The 16,589-nt window shown below is 49.8% G+C and overlaps 3 protein-coding genes across 3 annotated transcripts in view; 1 reads left to right on the forward strand and 2 right to left on the reverse strand.

Moving 5' to 3' along the window:
* Positions 1-692: 692 nt before the first annotated feature.
* On the forward strand, positions 693-3,427 carry CCDC27 (coiled-coil domain containing 27). The gene is made up of 6 exons (XM_017831226.1): positions 693-891; positions 1,556-1,686; positions 1,823-1,900; positions 2,164-2,376; positions 2,844-2,948; positions 3,072-3,427. Exons 1-6 carry the CDS (start codon positions 783-785, stop codon positions 3,207-3,209), a joined length of 774 nt encoding a protein of 257 aa, XP_017686715.1. The 5' UTR covers positions 693-782; the 3' UTR covers positions 3,210-3,427.
* A 114-nt stretch (positions 3,428-3,541) lies between these two features.
* Positions 3,542-8,485, reverse strand: LRRC47 (leucine rich repeat containing 47). Its single transcript, XM_017831198.1, has 7 exons — positions 7,850-8,485; positions 7,323-7,769; positions 6,514-6,630; positions 6,087-6,202; positions 5,505-5,607; positions 5,054-5,143; positions 3,542-4,879 (listed from the first exon to the last, which is right to left on the reverse strand). The coding sequence occupies exons 1-7, from the start codon at positions 8,483-8,485 to the stop codon at positions 4,658-4,660; spliced, it is 1,731 nt and encodes a 576-aa protein (XP_017686687.1). The 3' UTR covers positions 3,542-4,657.
* A 156-nt stretch (positions 8,486-8,641) lies between these two features.
* CEP104 (centrosomal protein 104) overlaps positions 8,642-16,589 on the reverse strand; it is a 15,076-nt gene continuing 7,128 nt past the window's right edge. Inside the window, exons 12-23 of the mRNA XM_017831231.1 lie at positions 16,477-16,589; positions 15,725-15,898; positions 14,966-15,142; positions 14,325-14,531; positions 13,748-13,864; positions 13,286-13,322; positions 13,127-13,208; positions 12,416-12,524; positions 11,981-12,119; positions 11,265-11,332; positions 10,916-11,006; positions 8,642-9,734 (exon numbers count right to left, since the gene is read on the reverse strand). The exon at positions 16,477-16,589 is cut by the window's right edge and continues 5 nt beyond it. Of these exons, the coding sequence (XP_017686720.1) occupies positions 9,601-9,734; positions 10,916-11,006; positions 11,265-11,332; positions 11,981-12,119; positions 12,416-12,524; positions 13,127-13,208; positions 13,286-13,322; positions 13,748-13,864; positions 14,325-14,531; positions 14,966-15,142; positions 15,725-15,898; positions 16,477-16,589 (1,448 nt within the window). The 3' untranslated portion in view covers positions 8,642-9,600. The remainder of the gene's footprint in view (positions 9,735-10,915; positions 11,007-11,264; positions 11,333-11,980; positions 12,120-12,415; positions 12,525-13,126; positions 13,209-13,285; positions 13,323-13,747; positions 13,865-14,324; positions 14,532-14,965; positions 15,143-15,724; positions 15,899-16,476) is intronic.

Consider the following 16,589-nt stretch of genomic DNA (forward strand, 5'->3'; position numbering starts at 1 on the left):
AATGTATATTCCACAGGCAGGAACTGGAAACTGATGGAACTAAACTGTTGTTTATAAACGAACACTCTGAAACTGAAGAAGGCAAGAATGTTGTTGTAATACAATAAAAACACCATCAAAAAGCTTTCAAAACACATCAAGAACCCGCCTGTGAGAGCCACAGGGGAACAGGCAGAGCCACCCACCTGCAGAGAGCTCCTCACCGTGACAAAGCTCCTGGAAAGCCCCCGGCTGGCCCGTGGCTGGAGGCTCTGCCTTCTGCTGGGCTCTGTGCTCCAAAGGAATCCTGGAATCGCAGAACGGTGTGGGCTGGAAGGGACCTCAAAGCTCATCTCGTTCCAACCCGCAGGGAGGGGGTCGGGTGAGACAGGGATGGGCTGGGGGAGGCAGGGGAGGGTCGGGCCGGCAGAGGAAGGGTGGGACAAGCCCGAGGGGTGCTCGGTGCGGCTCCGCTCCGTCTGTCCGTGTGTCCGTGTGTCCGCTCGGGGACCGGCGCTCCCGCGGTCCCAGCGCAGCTCCGGCGCTCGGGATGCGCTCCCGGGATGCGCTCCCGGCGCACCCGCACGGGCAGGAGGGGCAGGACGGCGGCTCCAAGGCCGGGGAACGCGGCCCCGCAGTCCCAGAGCCGCTTCTCCCCCGCCCGGGGCCGGGCGGGCACTCGGAAGCGGAAAACACCGCCCGGCCCGCGCCGTTGCCGGGCAGCGGCCCCGCTCCAAACCCGCTCCAAACCCGCTCCAAACCCGCTCCAAAGCCCGTCGGGACCTGCCGGGAGGCCCCGGGCGATGGACGGGGAAGCCGCTGCTGCCTCGCAGGGGCCAGAGCCCACGCAGACCCTGGACCAGCTCCGGGAGGAGCTGCGGAGAGCCAAGGATGACCACAACATGGCCACAGGTACCGGGGAAGGTGCCCAGAACAACCCTCCCGTGCCCAGCTCATCGGGTGTCTCGGCTCCTCTGACCCTGAGAACATCGCAGGGTGTTGCTCACAGAGCAAGGCTGAAATTGCCACCTCTTTTGGAAACACTCCTCTCGAAGTGAAGAACGTGAGAAACCCCACCAGAGAGAGCCACTCATCCAGTTCCACCCCCCTGCCATGGGCAGGGGCACATTCCACTAGCCCAGGTTGCTCCAAGCCCTGTCCAACCTGGCCTTGGACACTTCCAGGGATGGGGCAGCCACAGCTTCTCTGGGCAACCTGTGCCAGGGCCTGACCACCCTCACAGGGAATAATTTTTTCCCAGTATCTAATCTGAGCTTGCTCTCTGTCACTTTGAAGCCATTCACCCTTGTCCTGCCACTCCAGGCCATTGAGAGAGGTCTCTCTACACCTTTCTTGTAGCTCCCTTCAGGTACTGGAAGGCCACGGTCACCCCAAAGCCTTTTCTTTTCCAGGCTGAACAAACCCACAAAGCACCACAAACCACATTATCACCCAGTGTCACTGTGGCTGCAGCATTCATGTGGCCCACAGTGTCTACTCCCAGACCATGGCTTTGCTCATGTTCACCTAAGGAGGCACAGAGCTTTTGGTCTAACACAGCACTCCCACTCCACAGGTGCCATCTCTTCCTTGCAAAGACAACTGGAGATCCAAGAATCTGAGCTTCGGAGATTCAGATACGAGAACGAAATGCTTCAGAAGCAGCTCAGAGAGCGAGAAGAGCAGCTCCAAGCCATGTCTGACAAGGTACAGGCCGAGTGGCCATGGCTGGCAGGAGAGTTGGCAGCTGGGAATTTGGGATTTACACAGCAGTTCCCTCTCTCATAGGCAGGAGGGGCACTTGTAACTGTGAAACGAAAAGTGTAAAATATTCTGCCTTCAGTTTTGCAGCCTTACAGAGGAACAGAGGAAGGAAGAAGCAATGGTGATGATGGAGGAGGAGAATGACAGCCTTCGACAGGTGAATGTGGTGCAAAGCCACCAGAGAAAATTCTGGTATTTGCTGCTTCACTGGGCTTGTTTGGCATTTAATCCCTCTACTCAATCCAAGTAGTTTTAGAGGAAATGCCAAGTAATAACAGTTACGGGATACTGGTGAGGTTGTTTGTCCATAGACTCTGCCCAGGAAATACCAGAAGCATTTGGACCAGATACTGGGAAGATGAGGCCAAACCTGCTCACTTTCTTCCCCACAGTAACAGCTGGATTTCTGCATCTGCTCAGGTTGTTACAGAACAGGAATCCCAGCTGGCTAAGCAGGAGGAGCAGATCAGTGAGTTAGAAGGGACAATCAGACGGCTCCGGATCGAGGTTGTGACCAGCCGCCGCCACGCCCAGGAGCAGAAACAGGCCCAGGAGGAGACCAAGAGCCAGGTTGAGGCACTGCAGCACAAGGAGGTGCAAACCAAAGTGGCACTGGAACGCATCAGCAGCAAGGTAAACACAGCCTCTTTCACCTCAGAGCCCTGCCTTCCTCTTGGGACACACCTGGGAATCGCAGTCCATTTGCTCCCCGGTTGTTCAGCAGGCAGCTCTTTTACCACTTACAATGCCAACAGGCCTCAAATACCAGAAGCCCTTGAGAAACTAGAGTTCAGAACAGTCACATCACCAGATTTCTAACATCCTTCCAGACTCAAGGAACAGGAACCACCTTAAAGCCACTTCCTGCAGGCAGACGTGCCTGATGCCTGGGGAGGGGCCGCAGCCCACCCAGACCCACACCGTGACCACAGCACTTGTAGAGAAACCCAGAACACCCAGAATTTCTCATGAACACTTTCCATCTCATCACTCACCAGTACTTTGCCCAGGCCTGACAGTGCAGTCTCTGTAAATCCATGCAAATGTCAAGGAATTATATATACAGACTAAATGCACCTGCTTTCCTCTGTTATCCCAAGTTTGACAGGTTACGAAGCAAAATAATCCAGGCTGCGTTCAGTGTGGAGGGGCAGGACCCCCCCCACGCCGAGCTCACGGAGGAGCAGGTGCTGGAGGCATTGGAGGTATGTGGCTCTTCCAAACTCAGCTTCCAGCAGCCAGGAAGGGACTGCTGAGGTGAGAGAACACCTTGCAGCGCTGCTCTCCACCTCTGCACTCCCACCCCTTCACGTGTCCCTGATTTCCAGAGAATTGCTGACGAGCGGATGGAGTTCTATCACATGCTGAAGCACAGAGACATCAAGGTGCCCCTGTACTACCCTGGCATGTACAGTTCATCACCTCCCAAGAGGACGAGTTCTCCCCGAATGGAAAAGCTGCCCTGATGGCTGAGCCAGAAACCACCACCAGCTTCAGGCTCTGGGTCCTTGGCTCTGAGCTGGTGACCTACAACAGATTAAACTCATTTTACTGAAATCAAGTTCTGCAGGAGTACCTGATTCAATTGTTTCAGCCGACTCAGAGCACAAGTTGCTGTGAGTCCTTGGTCTGTAGAAACACTTGACTTCCCAGGGAAGCCCAAAGCACAAGCTCTGGTTGGCTACAAGCAGCTGGGAAGTGTGAAATTCCAGTTTTTGAAGTGCACCACAGCTGCTTTGGGAAGTTTTTAAGTGAGGTGACTGAACATTCACCAGTGCCAAAATGAGTGATAGTGCCATGACTGCAAGTACTGTTTTATTTTTCCATTCCATATGCAAGTCCCAGCACAGGGATGTATTTGACAGAGTATCAGTTCAGTTGGGGCTCCGAGAGTATCATTTTTAACAGAAAAGAGTCTATCTGGAAGTCACCGTGGCTGAGGGAGAGCTGCAAGTTCACACCAGTGTTCACCTGGGTGTAGAGGTCACCCACAGACTGCCCAACTGAGAACTGCCCCAACTGCCTGTATTTTGGGAAGTGTCCCCAACACTCTCCATGTGGGGTGGGACAGAAAGCCCCAGGAGGGTCACTCTGGCACAAGTGTCTGTATTCTGGGGGGACAGGGAGCTTCAGCAGTGCCAGTGTGAGGCAGCAAGAGCCCTCTGAACAGACCTGAACCTCATCAGTATCAACAAAGCCCAGGCTCTACCACAGTAAATCACCAACCACACAGACATTTCCACAGGGATGCAGGATGGCTCTGAAATACTCTGGGACACTGTTAGGCATTTCAAATGACCGCTTAAAAATGGGAGCTCTGTTCATGCCTGAACACAGAAACTGTCACTTTAAAACTCATCCCACAAGTTCTGACAGCAATTAAATGTTTCTGACAGGAACTAAGTGTTCACAGTAACTCCAGATAAAACCAGAACTATGCAGAACGAGATGTCAGCAAAGTGGTTTGGCATTCTGATCCTGAATTGTGCCCAGCACAGGACCTCTGTTCCACACTGTCACCTGCTGCATTTCTCTGCTGCCAAAATAACGATCCAGATGAAACACACCAGGAAGAAAAAGGGATCTTGCAGAAAACTGTGGCTGCATTTGTTTTAAATATCATGATGGTTTTCTCTACAAGTTGCTGCATTCTGATGTCTGACACCTCCTCTGCCATGAGTCCACATTTGAAGATGCTGCTCTCTCTGCCCTGTCCCAACACCAATGTCTCTGCTAAGGCTGAAAGATTTCATTCTCTTTGCTGAAGCTCCTCAAACTCTGAAGCTGTTGCCTCCCCAGCAGGATGCTCTGCATCTTCTCTGTAGAAACCCAAACCCCCTCACTGTGTATGGGCTGTTGAACACGGGGAAAAGCAAAAAAGCAAAGGGAGTCCTCTCCTCAGCTGGGACAGCTGCTAACGGATCACAGTCAGCAGAGAGGACACCGTGGCCAGGTCAGTTTTAGAAGGATAAAGTACTTTCAGGTTTCCATCCGTGTCCACCACTCGCACCTGCTCCAACACCAGTGGCAGGTTCCCGGGCTCCAAACTCCCTGGTCCACAGAGAGCATCCAGCTCGGTATCCGAGCCTGAGCCTTCCTTGTTCTCCAAGGTAAACCTGTTCAGTTCTGCAGTTTTCTGTTAAAGCAAAATACAGAGAACAAGATCAATTCTGTGGCAGAGAATTAACGAGAGGGAATAACAACACTGCTAAAATACAAATCAACTTCTGTGTTCTCCGTGCACTTGAGCAATGACACATTTGATAGGAGCCCACCAAGAAGAGACAGGATATTTTCCTGATCTCCCTACCAGGATGAGCGTGTCCATCACATCTTTGCAGATCTGTAAACTGGTATTGCTCGTCACCTCCAGGAACAGGTCACGGGTCTCTTTTTTAATCTGTAAGAGTTTCACAGTTAAAGCAAGTCAGGAGTCAGAGCATCTCACTCACAGCCCTCTGACACATTTCAAAACACAGAACTAAAGGCTTTCACTTAATTTAACCAGGGGTTAAGCACTGCTGTTCTTTTACTCCTGCCCTTCCACAAAGCCTTTGCACAGGTAGGCTGGTGCCTTTGGAACAGATTTCCAGAGGTACAACTCTAACTCCCAGATCCCTCTCAGTCTGACAGTCGAGCACACAAGACACAGGCTGTGAGGGTTTATATCCAGAACACAACTTGTGTGTGTCTTTGTGTTAACTCTCAGCAGAAAGAAACACTGTTTAATTGACTAATGTATTCCCATGAAAAGAGAGTACCTTTGTTTTCTCACTATTGGTTATTGGTGGGAAGGAAATCACAGCACCCTCAGCATCCACCAGGCACGGGTAGTTGTCTTTGCCATCCAGCAACTGCAGGTACCTGCCAAAAGAAACAGTGCAGCAAAAAGTGAGTGACAGAGAGCAGCTGGACACAGTGGCAGAAAACAGTGACAAAAAGGAATTAGTGTGTGACCTCTGCACGAGCAGTGAACAGCACAGGGCAGAGCCACATGCTCATCTGCTCCTACCTGCAGATTTACCCCATCTCTGATTCACTTACTTTGCTGAATGTGCACCACATACACTTCATTATTCTCTGCTTCCCTTCTATTTGCTGTTCTAAATAGATTTGTCACCTCTTGAATAACTCCTATGACAATAATTTACTCTGGATGCAGACAGAAACACTGGAAGGGCACTGAGCATCCTCCCTTCCTTCCGGGTTACTCTTCATGCAAAAATTCACTTCAGTGTTTTTCACCTCAACTCCCAAGAGCTCGTGCTGGGTTTGTGAGCCCCATCCCCAGTGCAGTCACCTAAATGTGTGTGAAGAAAACCACAGATGACCAGGGTACTGACTTGTGCAGCCCAGAGATATTCTGACGCTTCTTCTGCTTCCGCTGCTCCTCAGCCTCCAAATGCAGCTGCCGGAGAAGGTCCTTTGCCTTGATCTCCTTCCGACCCAGGGGCATTATCTGCACCACACAAGAAAACAAACATTTGAATTCAAAACTCCTCTGAGCAAGTCAATAATTAAAACCATACTCCTGTATGTTGTCATTCCCCATGCCTTTTTCAGCCTGGAAATACACCTTCCACTTCTCATGGAGTGCTGTGAGTTTAAAGCTTTGTGTAAGCCACAACACCCACTTGAAATACAGGCTCAGTCACTGGTACTAAACCTGGTACAGCAGGATAGCAAGAAAATCAGTAGAGCTTCTAGAGTGAAGTTTCAGGAATTAGTTTTCTAGGATTTGTGGAGTAAGAAACCACTGCCAAGCCCTACCTTCAGCTCGTCAGGAGGCTGAATGTCGTAAGTCAGAGGAGCTTTGACCAGCTGCAAGTCGTGGGTGGCAATGGTGGCCACTGTGCGCCTCTCACAGATGTCCTCGTGCAGCTTAGTCTAAACCAAAATAAATCAAAAAGTGATTTATCCCTTCTGGGGTGCAGATTCTTCTATACTTAATGTCTGCAACACTACCAGCCAGGTGAGTATGAAACAGAGCCCTTCCCTTCCCCTGCGAGGTGCCTGTACCTGCACTGCAGCCCAAGCACAAAGGCAGAGAAGCCCAGCAGCACGTGAGACATTTCTCAACTGGGAAATCAAGTTTTAAGTCAGAAATCACAAATACTCTGTAACTCGAGAGCAGCTCCCACCTGCCACCTAAGGGACAGGTCTGTGGGCAGGACGCCTCAGTCAGAAGGCTGGGTGTGCAACATGGTTTTAGCACAGATCAGGGAACCTGGAGCCAATCCAGGATACGTCTAACGTGGACACAGGTTTATTTTTAGCTCTCAACAGGTTCCACAGCACCGACAAGCTGCTGTTACAGACACAACACAAACGTGAGCGCATCCATTGCCCTCATGGCAACACCTGAGCTCTAACAGGTCCTTCCCAAAAGCCAGTTCTGCTGATTCTGGACTCACGGGGCACATGCTGCTGGCATAGGCCACTCTGCACGGCCACCCCTGGACCCTCCCACCCTACAGTTCACAAACTCATCTGCTGGAAGGAGCCTAGAACAGTCTATTTCCAACTCTTGACAGCAACATTCCTGCTGCAAACAAGTACCACGATGGAGCAGCAGTTACCTGCATTGACAGGAACCTCTTGAGGGCGTTTCCTGGCTTTAGGTTCACTCCCTTCAGCACGCAGCACACGATGAAGGGCCGAACATCTTTGACGCCCGGGCTCACTTTGACCACCAAGGGCGCCGGGTTCTCAGAGACGTGCAGAACCTTCACCAGCAGCCTGCTCGCCTCCTCCACCTCGTCCTGCTCCCCATCCCCACCGTCCTTCTTTTGCTGCTTCTCCCTCTTCTTCTTCCTGACCTCCTCCCTGGCACTCTCGGCCTTCCCCTTCCCGCGGCCCCCGGCCCGCAGGTACTCCAGGATGGCCTTCGTCTGGCACCCGTTGACCATCTTCTCCAGCCGCTTGTCCCTCAGCGGGTTGCCCCTGAAGTTGGCCTCCTTCAGCCGGGGGCAGTCGGCCAGCGCCGAGGGCAGCTCCCGCAGCTGGTTGTTGGCCACGTCCAGGCTCTGGAGGACACAGAGAGGGCCGGTCAGGGCTGGGTGATGGAGAGCCGGGAGTGCGGAGGGAGCCCGGGGCCCGCTCCCACCTTGAGCGCCGGCAGCGCCGCGATGTCCGCGCCCAGCTCCGCCACCTCGTTGTCGGCCGCGTCCAGCCGGCTGAGCAGCGGGAAGGGCGCGCCGGGGCCCGCGGGGGGCAGGAGCCCCCCGGGCAGCGCCCGCAGGCGGTTCCCGGAGAGCAGCAGCTCCTGGAGCTGCGGGGCGGCGCGGGCGAGCCCCGGGCCGAGCTCCCGCAGCCGGTTCCCGCTCAGGTTGAGGCCGCGCAGCTGCGGGAACGCCGGGGCCGCGTCCCCCGCGCCGTCCCCGGCGCCGCCGAGCGCGGCCGGCAGCGCCTCCAGCCCGTTCCCGGACAGGTCGAGCAGGCGGAGCGCGGGCAGGGGCCCGCCCAGCCCCTCGCCCAGCCCGGCCGGGCCCAGCGCGTTCTGCCGCAGCACCAGCGTGTGCAGCGCGGGCAGCGCGGCCGCCACGCCCGGGCCGAGCTCCCGCAGGGCCGCGCAGCCGCTCAGCTCCAGCGACTGCAGCAGCGGCAGCGCCAGCAGCGCCGCCGGCAGCCGCCCCCCGCCCGCCGCCACCCGCTCGGCCACCGCCGCGCCCGGCAGGCACAGCTCCCGCCGCCGCTCCCGCGCCGCCGCCTCCAGCTCCGGCCACGGCCCCGCCGCCGCCATCGCGCCGCGCCCGCCCCGCTCCTCCCAAGGGCCGCCCCGGGAGGGCCCCGCGCCCGCCCCGGCACGGCCCCGCCCGCACCCCCGGCAGTGATTCCATCGCCTCCGTCTCGTTTCCTCGCGTCTCCGAGCAACGCCAACAGTTACTTTGATATGTTGTTTTTTGTTTTTTTTTTTTATTCATTCGGCACGCGGAATCGGGTTCTCAGACAGGAACCCATTGTCACTAAAGAAAAAATAAAAATATGTGTTTGTTAATATGTGTACTCCTAGTGTATGTATAATTATTTATAATACGTATTTGGAGGCGTTAAAGGAACAATTTATACAGATTTTTGAAATCCAAGCACGCTGATCTACCTGGAAAATCCAGAAGCTGGTAGGTAGGTTGGCTGCAGGCAAACTAGAAAACCTGTATTACAAAATCAGCTCTGTATATACAAAACACTACCACAAACTCACTCCATGGGAGCAAAAACCACCAAAACTTCCCCTCATATTACCATATACCACTCACTCCTATGCCCGCAGTACCAACAAATACCATCCCGGAAAGCAACAGGCAGAATGTTACAGGTAGAGATGTGAGGACTGCTGCTTTAGTACAAAGCTTCATGCCTTGGGTCTTAATAAACTCTCTTTGAAGCTCTTAAAGTCACATGCTGCAGTCTTTGTATGGTTATTTTAACCGAGGTCTAACTAGAGAAACTCAGTACTTGAGTGTAAAGTGCACTAAAGCAGGCAAAAGGTCTACATTTATTAATTCAAGCTCTTAGGGGCCCAACCGAGATTAGTTTTTCTTTTCTTTGAGGAGCCATTTCTTGGGGATATGGACTTGGAGGGTTTAGTTTAACCCACCTGCCAAGTGGGCTCATAAGGCACTTGGTGCACGGCGAGAGGCCACATTTCATGTCACCTGCTATGTGGTGGCAAAACACAGGGCAACATCCACAGTGACAGCCAGAGCCAAGGGGGGTGATCACACCAGGGACTGCGAGAGGCTAAAACAGCCCCACGGAGCCACATCAAAAAGGTGATGCAAGTTGCCCACAATTTTTAAATATCTATGAGCAACCATGTGCCCAGTTATTGAGACAAAGGAAGAAATACTTGTCCTGTCATCTCTTCGAGTATTTTTTGCCAGTGCTTTTATTTGGGCCCCCTCGGGTTGAGATCTTGCTTCCTGTGGAGGGAGATTGGTATTTTGCTCCTGAAGGACCCGGTTTCCTTAAATAGTGGCCACCTACTTTGGCTGTGAAGAGAAAATAGAGATCATTATTGCAAACACATCTAGTCCCAGTATTGAATTTTATCCATCATTTTGACTTTCAGATCTATTTAAGTCTGAATGACTGAAGCAACTAGAAGCTGGCAGGCACTGAGCCTGAGTGCATCCCACACCAGGAGTGGTTGGACTAAATGGTCAGGGTTCCTTTCCTATCTCTAGAAAATACGTCTGGAATTTTAGCTTATCCAGGCAGGATTTAAGTTTCTTCTATGTTTCCAAACTCTAAGCAGCAGCAAACTAATGACCTGCACCCTTCTTAGCAAGTACAAACAGCAAAGCTGAGGACAGACAGACAGACAGGCCTGTAGGTCCAGTTCAGGACTGGAAAGGGCCGAGTTTAACCACTGTGATTCACTTATGGCAGCTGAAAGGGGCAATTCCATAGTTCAGGAACATGGTGTAGTTGTGACAGGCAGATATGAGCAAAGCACAGATCAGACAAAGGAGGTGAACTCTGAACATGCAGCTGATTAAAGAACTCCAAAGGGTCTAAATGAGGAAAGAGTTGGATGTTACTGGCCAGGAGTTCTGGTGCTGCAGGCAGTTTGTTTAACTTCTGTGTTCTGGAAATAAAAGGATTTTCCATGTGCTTCATAAATAAAGACAACTGCTAATAAAACACCTGACTTCAGCATCAATGTCTCTTTGTTGGTAAAGGAGCTGCATAATGATAAATTCTACCTAGTTCCTGGTCTGGAGTGGAAAGGAAAAGCAGTGCACAGCACTCACTGTTCAGTTCATCCTGTAATTAGGATCAGCTTTACACCCTCTGATTGGACACTAAAAGCTAAATCAGCTCTGGTTTCCTGTGTCAGCATTCAGGAGCTTTCCAGAACATTCACTGTTCAGCAGATTGTTCTGCTCATGGTCACCCTGTTCTGCAGAAACAAACCCCCTGAACTGATCAATGTATCCAATTGCCAGTTTCCCCAATCAGCTGAGCTAATGGCCCTGTTTGGAATGATTGTTATTGAATGATTTTGGGTATTTGCTCCCCAGCACACTGTACCAGCACAAGAACTACCAGCTCACACAAATGCAAACCACAACTTGCACAGACACAGCTCACTCCTGGGGATGAAACACTTTCCTTAAGGCAACACAGTAAAAAGCATAAACGTGATTATCATTAACTAATACCTTACCAGGCTGCAACAGAATGGTTTTATTCATCGGGGATATCCTCCGCTGGTTCATTTTACAGCCATCCTGGTCCATCAGGTGAGATTTCCAGGCCTAAAGTCCATTAGAAAGAAGTGATAGTAAAACACAAAAAAAATTAGCCAGTGATTTACCTGGTCACACGGGGAAAATGAGAGCTGTGCACAGACTTTATGGCAACAGCATTTTAATCTGCTCACTCAAAGTATGAGCACCTTGTGACTTACTATGAAATAGAAATTAATACACCCATTATTTTAATATATGTTAAAAGGCACATCACATTAAAACAATCACCCTACAAAATCAGCCCAACGTGGAGGGCAGGCTCACCTCCTCTCCAGGGGGAAAGTTCTCATGGCACAATGGGCAATGGTTTGCCACATTTTCTGGTTTGGCAGCTGAAATTGTTAGAAAAATAATGTAAGAATTGCAAAGACAGGCTAATATCAAATACAACAGGAGAACTTGCATAACAAAGAGCAGAAAACTATGTCATGGCTAACCCACCTCCTGCCCCATTATCATTAACTGCTCTCAAAGAAGTCCCAGGTTTAATCATCTCCATCAAAACCAGATCAAAAAGAATCAGAGAATCACAGAATGGCCTAGACTGGAAAGGACCTTCAATATCATCCAGTTTCTCCCTGTCCTGTCACTCCAGGCCCTTTTAAACAGCCTCTCTCCATCCTTCTCGTCAGCTCCCCTCTGGTACTGGGGGCCACAGTTAGGTCACCCCCGAGCATTCTCCTCTCCAGGCTGAACAATCCCAATTCTCTCAGCCTTTCCCCATAGCAGAGGTGCCCTACCCCTGTAATCAACTTGGTGTCCCTCCTCTGGACTCACTTCAGCAGATCCAGTGCTTTTACTCAGGTAAACTCAGGCATTTACCCCTAATCTGTTCCCTCCTGAGGATTTACTTAGATCCCTAAATCTATTTTTCCTCAGATTCCTAAATCTGAAATAGAAGCATCCTGACTTGCCAGAGGTCCCCAGTATTTGGAAGTCTGAACCTTTGAAGTTCCCCCTTCCTGTCTGGAGCTACTCACGATTGCAAATCCTGCTCTTTACGTGTTTGGGCAGCTCGTCCTTGGGCAGGGCCTCGCTGCAGCGCTGGCACTTCCCAAAGCTGTCCCTTTTGTCACAGTCAGTCAGCAGGTGATCTGTCAGGCTCGAGATCTCCACCATCTGCAACACAGCCAGGGCCACCCAGGGAGGTTTGTGCTAAGTAAGGGGTGGGATTCAACAACCTGCTTACGAGATTTTTGGAAGGTAAGACTTACCTTCCAAAATGACAAGGGGAAAATGCAATTTAGTTCAGTTATTAATGCATATTCTAAATGCTGCTCTTTTCTGAAAGCACTACCCAAATCACACAGGTGTGTTCAGAATTCACCTGCCTCAGTGTTAAACATCTTATAATGCCTCAAAACCAGAATAACAAGAGCCAATGTCTTCAGTAGCTCTGAAAAGTTCAGTCTGACCTGTTTGCAGTGCTCACATCGGGTTAACATGGGGCAGTGCTTCCAGTAATGCAGATCCAATCCTTCCTCTGTGAAGGATTCATCCCTTTCACCACAAAAAATACACAAGCTGGGAAAAAAAAATACAAACATCAGTGACATCAGAGTGAAATGGATGAACCCTGTTCCTTCTGCTCAAAGTTGTTCTGAAAAACAGCCACCATCCTGAACACAACACCTTTTCCCCATGTGGTGCTGACCTTAGCATGGGGCAGGTACTGGGATGTAGTTTATGGTCAGTACCACTATAAAGGGTTTGTTCATATAGAAACATAATTCCACTAGAGCCCTGCCAACAGCTCACTGAAACTGGCTTTCCTGGCTCCAGAATTTCCAAGTGCTTCCTCTATGACCTCCCCTACAACCAGGAAAGCTACACTGTATTTTTCCCTTATTTCACACAGGCACCTGAACATTGAACTGTGGCCATTTCTTATCCCACAAGCAACTCCTCAGAAAACAAGTTCAAGGTCACACTATCCAAGAACTTAAAAAAAACAACAGCTGGGATTGCTCGGTGATAATTCCCAATCTGTTAGAAGAGATTTTAGTCGCTACTGTCTCACTGCTGAAGGTATTAGCTTTGATCTACTGCAGAAATATTATTACTGTTATTAGCTCACAGGTGACACCAAGTGCTTAGGGTGATTAGAGACTGCTCATCTCACTTACTTATCCAGGTAATTTGCAACTGAGGAAAGATCCTCTGGAATCTCTGCTGCTGCAGCCTGAGGGCTTTCGTATACCTGGTAATCTAGAAGGAGAGACCTATTAAACCAAGATCACATTTTAACTCATCTACAGTTCTTAACACTATTTGAAACTACTTACCTTGATTATTTGGTTTCTGAAAATCAGATTCTTTCTCCTAAAGAGCAAAAAAATTTTAGATCAGAAATTTGATAAATGGCTGTGATGATTTCCAGGGAGAAAGGAAACACATTATATTCTAATTTTTCTCTGTAATTTAAAGTTTAGAAGTAGAGCCAAAGCACTAAAATGTTTGTGCTTCTGGTCCTCGGGCAAATCTCTCAAGTGTGAAGGTTTTATTTTATATTAAAAAGCTATTATTATTATGTTATATTAAAGAATCCAAATTTTATATTATGTTAGGAGAAACAACACCCCGGATTTTATACTGGACTGCTGAAGAGGAAAGTTACCCTGTGTATGTCTGGAGTCTCTCTTTCTTTTAAGAATAATGAGACAATGCCAATGTTCATTATCTAAGCCCATGATACCTGAGCAACAAAGGATTAAAAGGAATAAAAATTAAAACCAAACCACCCTCACCTCTTCACCTTGAACCTCTGCCTGTATCTCCTTTAGAGCTGCCAGCTGACCTTGAAGAACTTTTATTTCTTCATTCTTCTGTTTCTCTGCTTCTTCTGTCGCTGCCTTTCTCTGTGCCTGGCAGGAAATCTTCTGTCAGTTCCAAAAGCCTTGGAACCATCCATCATACAGAACACATTGCAGAACACATCAGCACAGAACAAATGGCCAGTGCAGAACTGGAAACTTCCTGCTCAGTTAAGTGATGGGTCTGATGCTGTGACACCTCCCTCCTCCCAAATTCAGAAAGGAACACCCAGCAGAGCCTTTCTGCTCACGGTTCCCAAGGCCTGCCAGCAGAAAACAGTATTTGTGCATTTTCCAGACTGCTCGTGCACTATTTCAGCAGGACCATCTCTGTACTCCTTGCTGGCTTTATTCCCAAGAGCGAGTACAGGGAAAACACTGAGCTTTCTACACCGAGGAACGTTCACCGCACACTGAAGACGCTCTGCTGCCTGTGCCGTGAAATCGGGATGTCGCTCAGCTGAATGCCACGTGTGAAGTGGCCACTGTGTCCTGCCCTCTCATGACATACCCTCACTTCAGGCTCAGAAAGCTTCCCGTCGATCTTGGCGAAGCCCTCGAAGAGTGTTTTGTAGCGCACGGTCCTGCGGGCGCTGGCGTCGTCCGGGGGCAGATACTCCAGCACGGCCGCCCGGTGCTGCCGGTACATGTCGAAGATGATCCGCAGCACCACGTCCCGCACCTCGTGGGCCCGGTGCTCCAGAGCTCCCGTGGCAAACTGAAGAGAAAAATAAACAATAATGAAGGATTATGTCTCCCTCTTCTCATGTTCTTAAGGACTCGTTTATTAGTCCAAAATGATTGTTTCCCTGCAGCAGGAGGAATCTTCCTACAGACAGGGTTTGCAAACACTTTTTGACCCGTTGATTCTTTTTCCCCCATACTGACATCTTGGTTCATAGATCTATAGAATGGTTGGGGTCAGAAGGGACCTTAAAGCTCAGCTCATTCCAAACCCCTGCCATGGGCAGGGACACCTTACACTAGTCCATGTTGCTCCAAGCCCTGTCCAACCTGGCCCTAAATTACCAGCACTGTTTACTGGGGGGGGATACACCTCTTCAGGAATTCACTAAGCACTCCAAACCAGCCAGCCAGGCCCCCAGAAAACCATCAGAAAAACCTCCATGTGCTGTAGCCTCAGCCTCTTACCTTCATGACGTTGTTGATGGTAAACCCAGAGTTCCCAGTCCCCAGGGCTCTCAAGAGACATTCCACCAATTCCACGTGACTCATCGCCAGGTGTGTTGGGCAGTTTGGTTTTAATGGTTTAACCAGGTGGACTGGAACAATCTGGAGAGGTTTAACTTCAGTGCACAGTGCCATTTCCTAGGAACAGAGAGTCAGTGTGCAAGCTGGAGCTCAACGAGGACAATTACCTGCTATTCTCATCTCTGCAGGTCACTTGCAACAAAGAACACAAGAGTCACACCCTCCTACACCTGCTGCAGCAGAAATCCCCACACTGTCCCTCACGACAGAGGTGACAAAACATGGCCAGAAAAAATTCTGCAAAGACATTCAATTTGTTCTGCCACTTTGCCTTCCACATATTTACAGCCATAAACTAAAACACAGGAAGTTCCATGTCAGCATTAAGAACTCCTCTCCATGGAGGGACTGAACAGGCTGCCCAGGGAGGGCATGGAGTCTCCCTCTCTGGAGACATTCCAAACCCACCTGGATGCATTCCTGTGTCACCTGCTCCAGGTGACCCTGCCTGGGCAGAGGGGTTGGACTGGATGATCTCCAGAGGGCCCTTCCAACCTCAGCAATTCTGGGATACTGTGATAAGCTGTAACCCTTCACAGCAGCCCACCTTGGTCTCACAGCCCAGTCTGATCAGGTGTTGCCCACCTGGGAGCTCCATGATGTGCTTAATCAACTCATAATCTGAAGGGAAACACCCACCTGGATGAAGGCAGAAGCCAGAAGGCGAAGACGGGATGAAGAGTCTCCTGTTCTAGAAAGCAAATTTGGAAGGGTTTTTTCCACACAGTGAGAAGTCTCTAGCTTCCCTAGTTTATGTTTTGGTATATATTGTGTAATGATCATTTTTAAAAGTTTCAGGGAAGCTTGAAAAACCTAAATCAAAAACAAAAAGGAAACATTGAACAAAAACAGAGATCCATGTTTTCAGGCAATACTGTAAAACCTATTGTTAATCTGGACTAACAGTAGCACCCTTAGAAGAAGCTACTTAAGATTAACTCTTTTCCAGAAAACCTGTTGCCAGGGCTTAGGTGAAAGGCTTCAGAAACTGTTTTATAAAGAGTAACAACTCTTGATTTTTTTTCTTTTCTTCTTGTTGAAGGTTTATTTAAAAGCACAGTGTCCTTCAGCTAAGTGCAGTCTCTCAAGCTGGAAACTAAGTTATTTCATCACTATACTTCAACTTTAACAAAATAAAAGGCTCAACCTCACTGCACATTTACTGCATCAGCAGATATTCCTCAAGCTCACAGATCAGTCCAGGGCAGTATTTTCCATCTGCTCAATGCCAGACACTGCCCAGTTGCTTTGGAGTTGGGGGGGGTTGTTTTGATTTTGAACTTACTCAACAGTACATTTATAAACTATTTGTTCAAAGTTAGCTTAACATCATGGTTCTTCAATTTTGGCTGCCAGTTCTTCACTGGAGCATCAAACCTATCCCAACTTACAGAAGACACGGTGTCTTTGATGGCTCTCCTCACGAGGAAAACAGCAGCCCTCAGCATGTTCCTTAAATCCTCCTTTGGAGTGTTCACTGACACTTCCATCAGCTTCTTATACA

This window comes from Lepidothrix coronata, unplaced genomic scaffold (assembly GCF_001604755.1).
Source record: "Lepidothrix coronata isolate B3197 unplaced genomic scaffold, Lepidothrix_coronata-1.0 Scaffold188, whole genome shotgun sequence".
Taxonomy (NCBI): domain Eukaryota; kingdom Metazoa; phylum Chordata; class Aves; order Passeriformes; family Pipridae; genus Lepidothrix; species Lepidothrix coronata.

What these genes read in the sequence shown, in the direction of transcription:
- CCDC27 (XM_017831226.1), top strand. Translation starts at nt 783, where the DNA reads ATGGACGGGGAAGCCGCTGCTGCCTCGCAGGGGCCAGAGCCCACGCAG. An exon ending in TGACCACAACATGGCCACAG is followed by an intron (nt 892 to 1,555) that starts GTACCGGGGAAG and finishes CCCACTCCACAG; the next exon opens with GTGCCATCTCTTCCTTGCAA. An exon ending in TCCAAGCCATGTCTGACAAG is followed by an intron (nt 1,687 to 1,822) that starts GTACAGGCCGAG and finishes TTCTGCCTTCAG; the next exon opens with TTTTGCAGCCTTACAGAGGA.
- LRRC47 (XM_017831198.1), bottom strand. Translation starts at nt 8,485, where the DNA reads ATGGCGGCGGCGGGGCCGTGGCCGGAGCTGGAGGCGGCGGCGCGGGAG. An exon ending in AGAGGTTCCTGTCAATGCAG is followed by an intron (nt 6,631 to 7,322) that starts GTAACTGCTGCT and finishes ATTTTGGTTTAG; the next exon opens with ACTAAGCTGCACGAGGACAT. An exon ending in AATATCTCTGGGCTGCACAA is followed by an intron (nt 5,608 to 6,086) that starts GTCAGTACCCTG and finishes TTCTTTTGGCAG; the next exon opens with GTACCTGCAGTTGCTGGATG.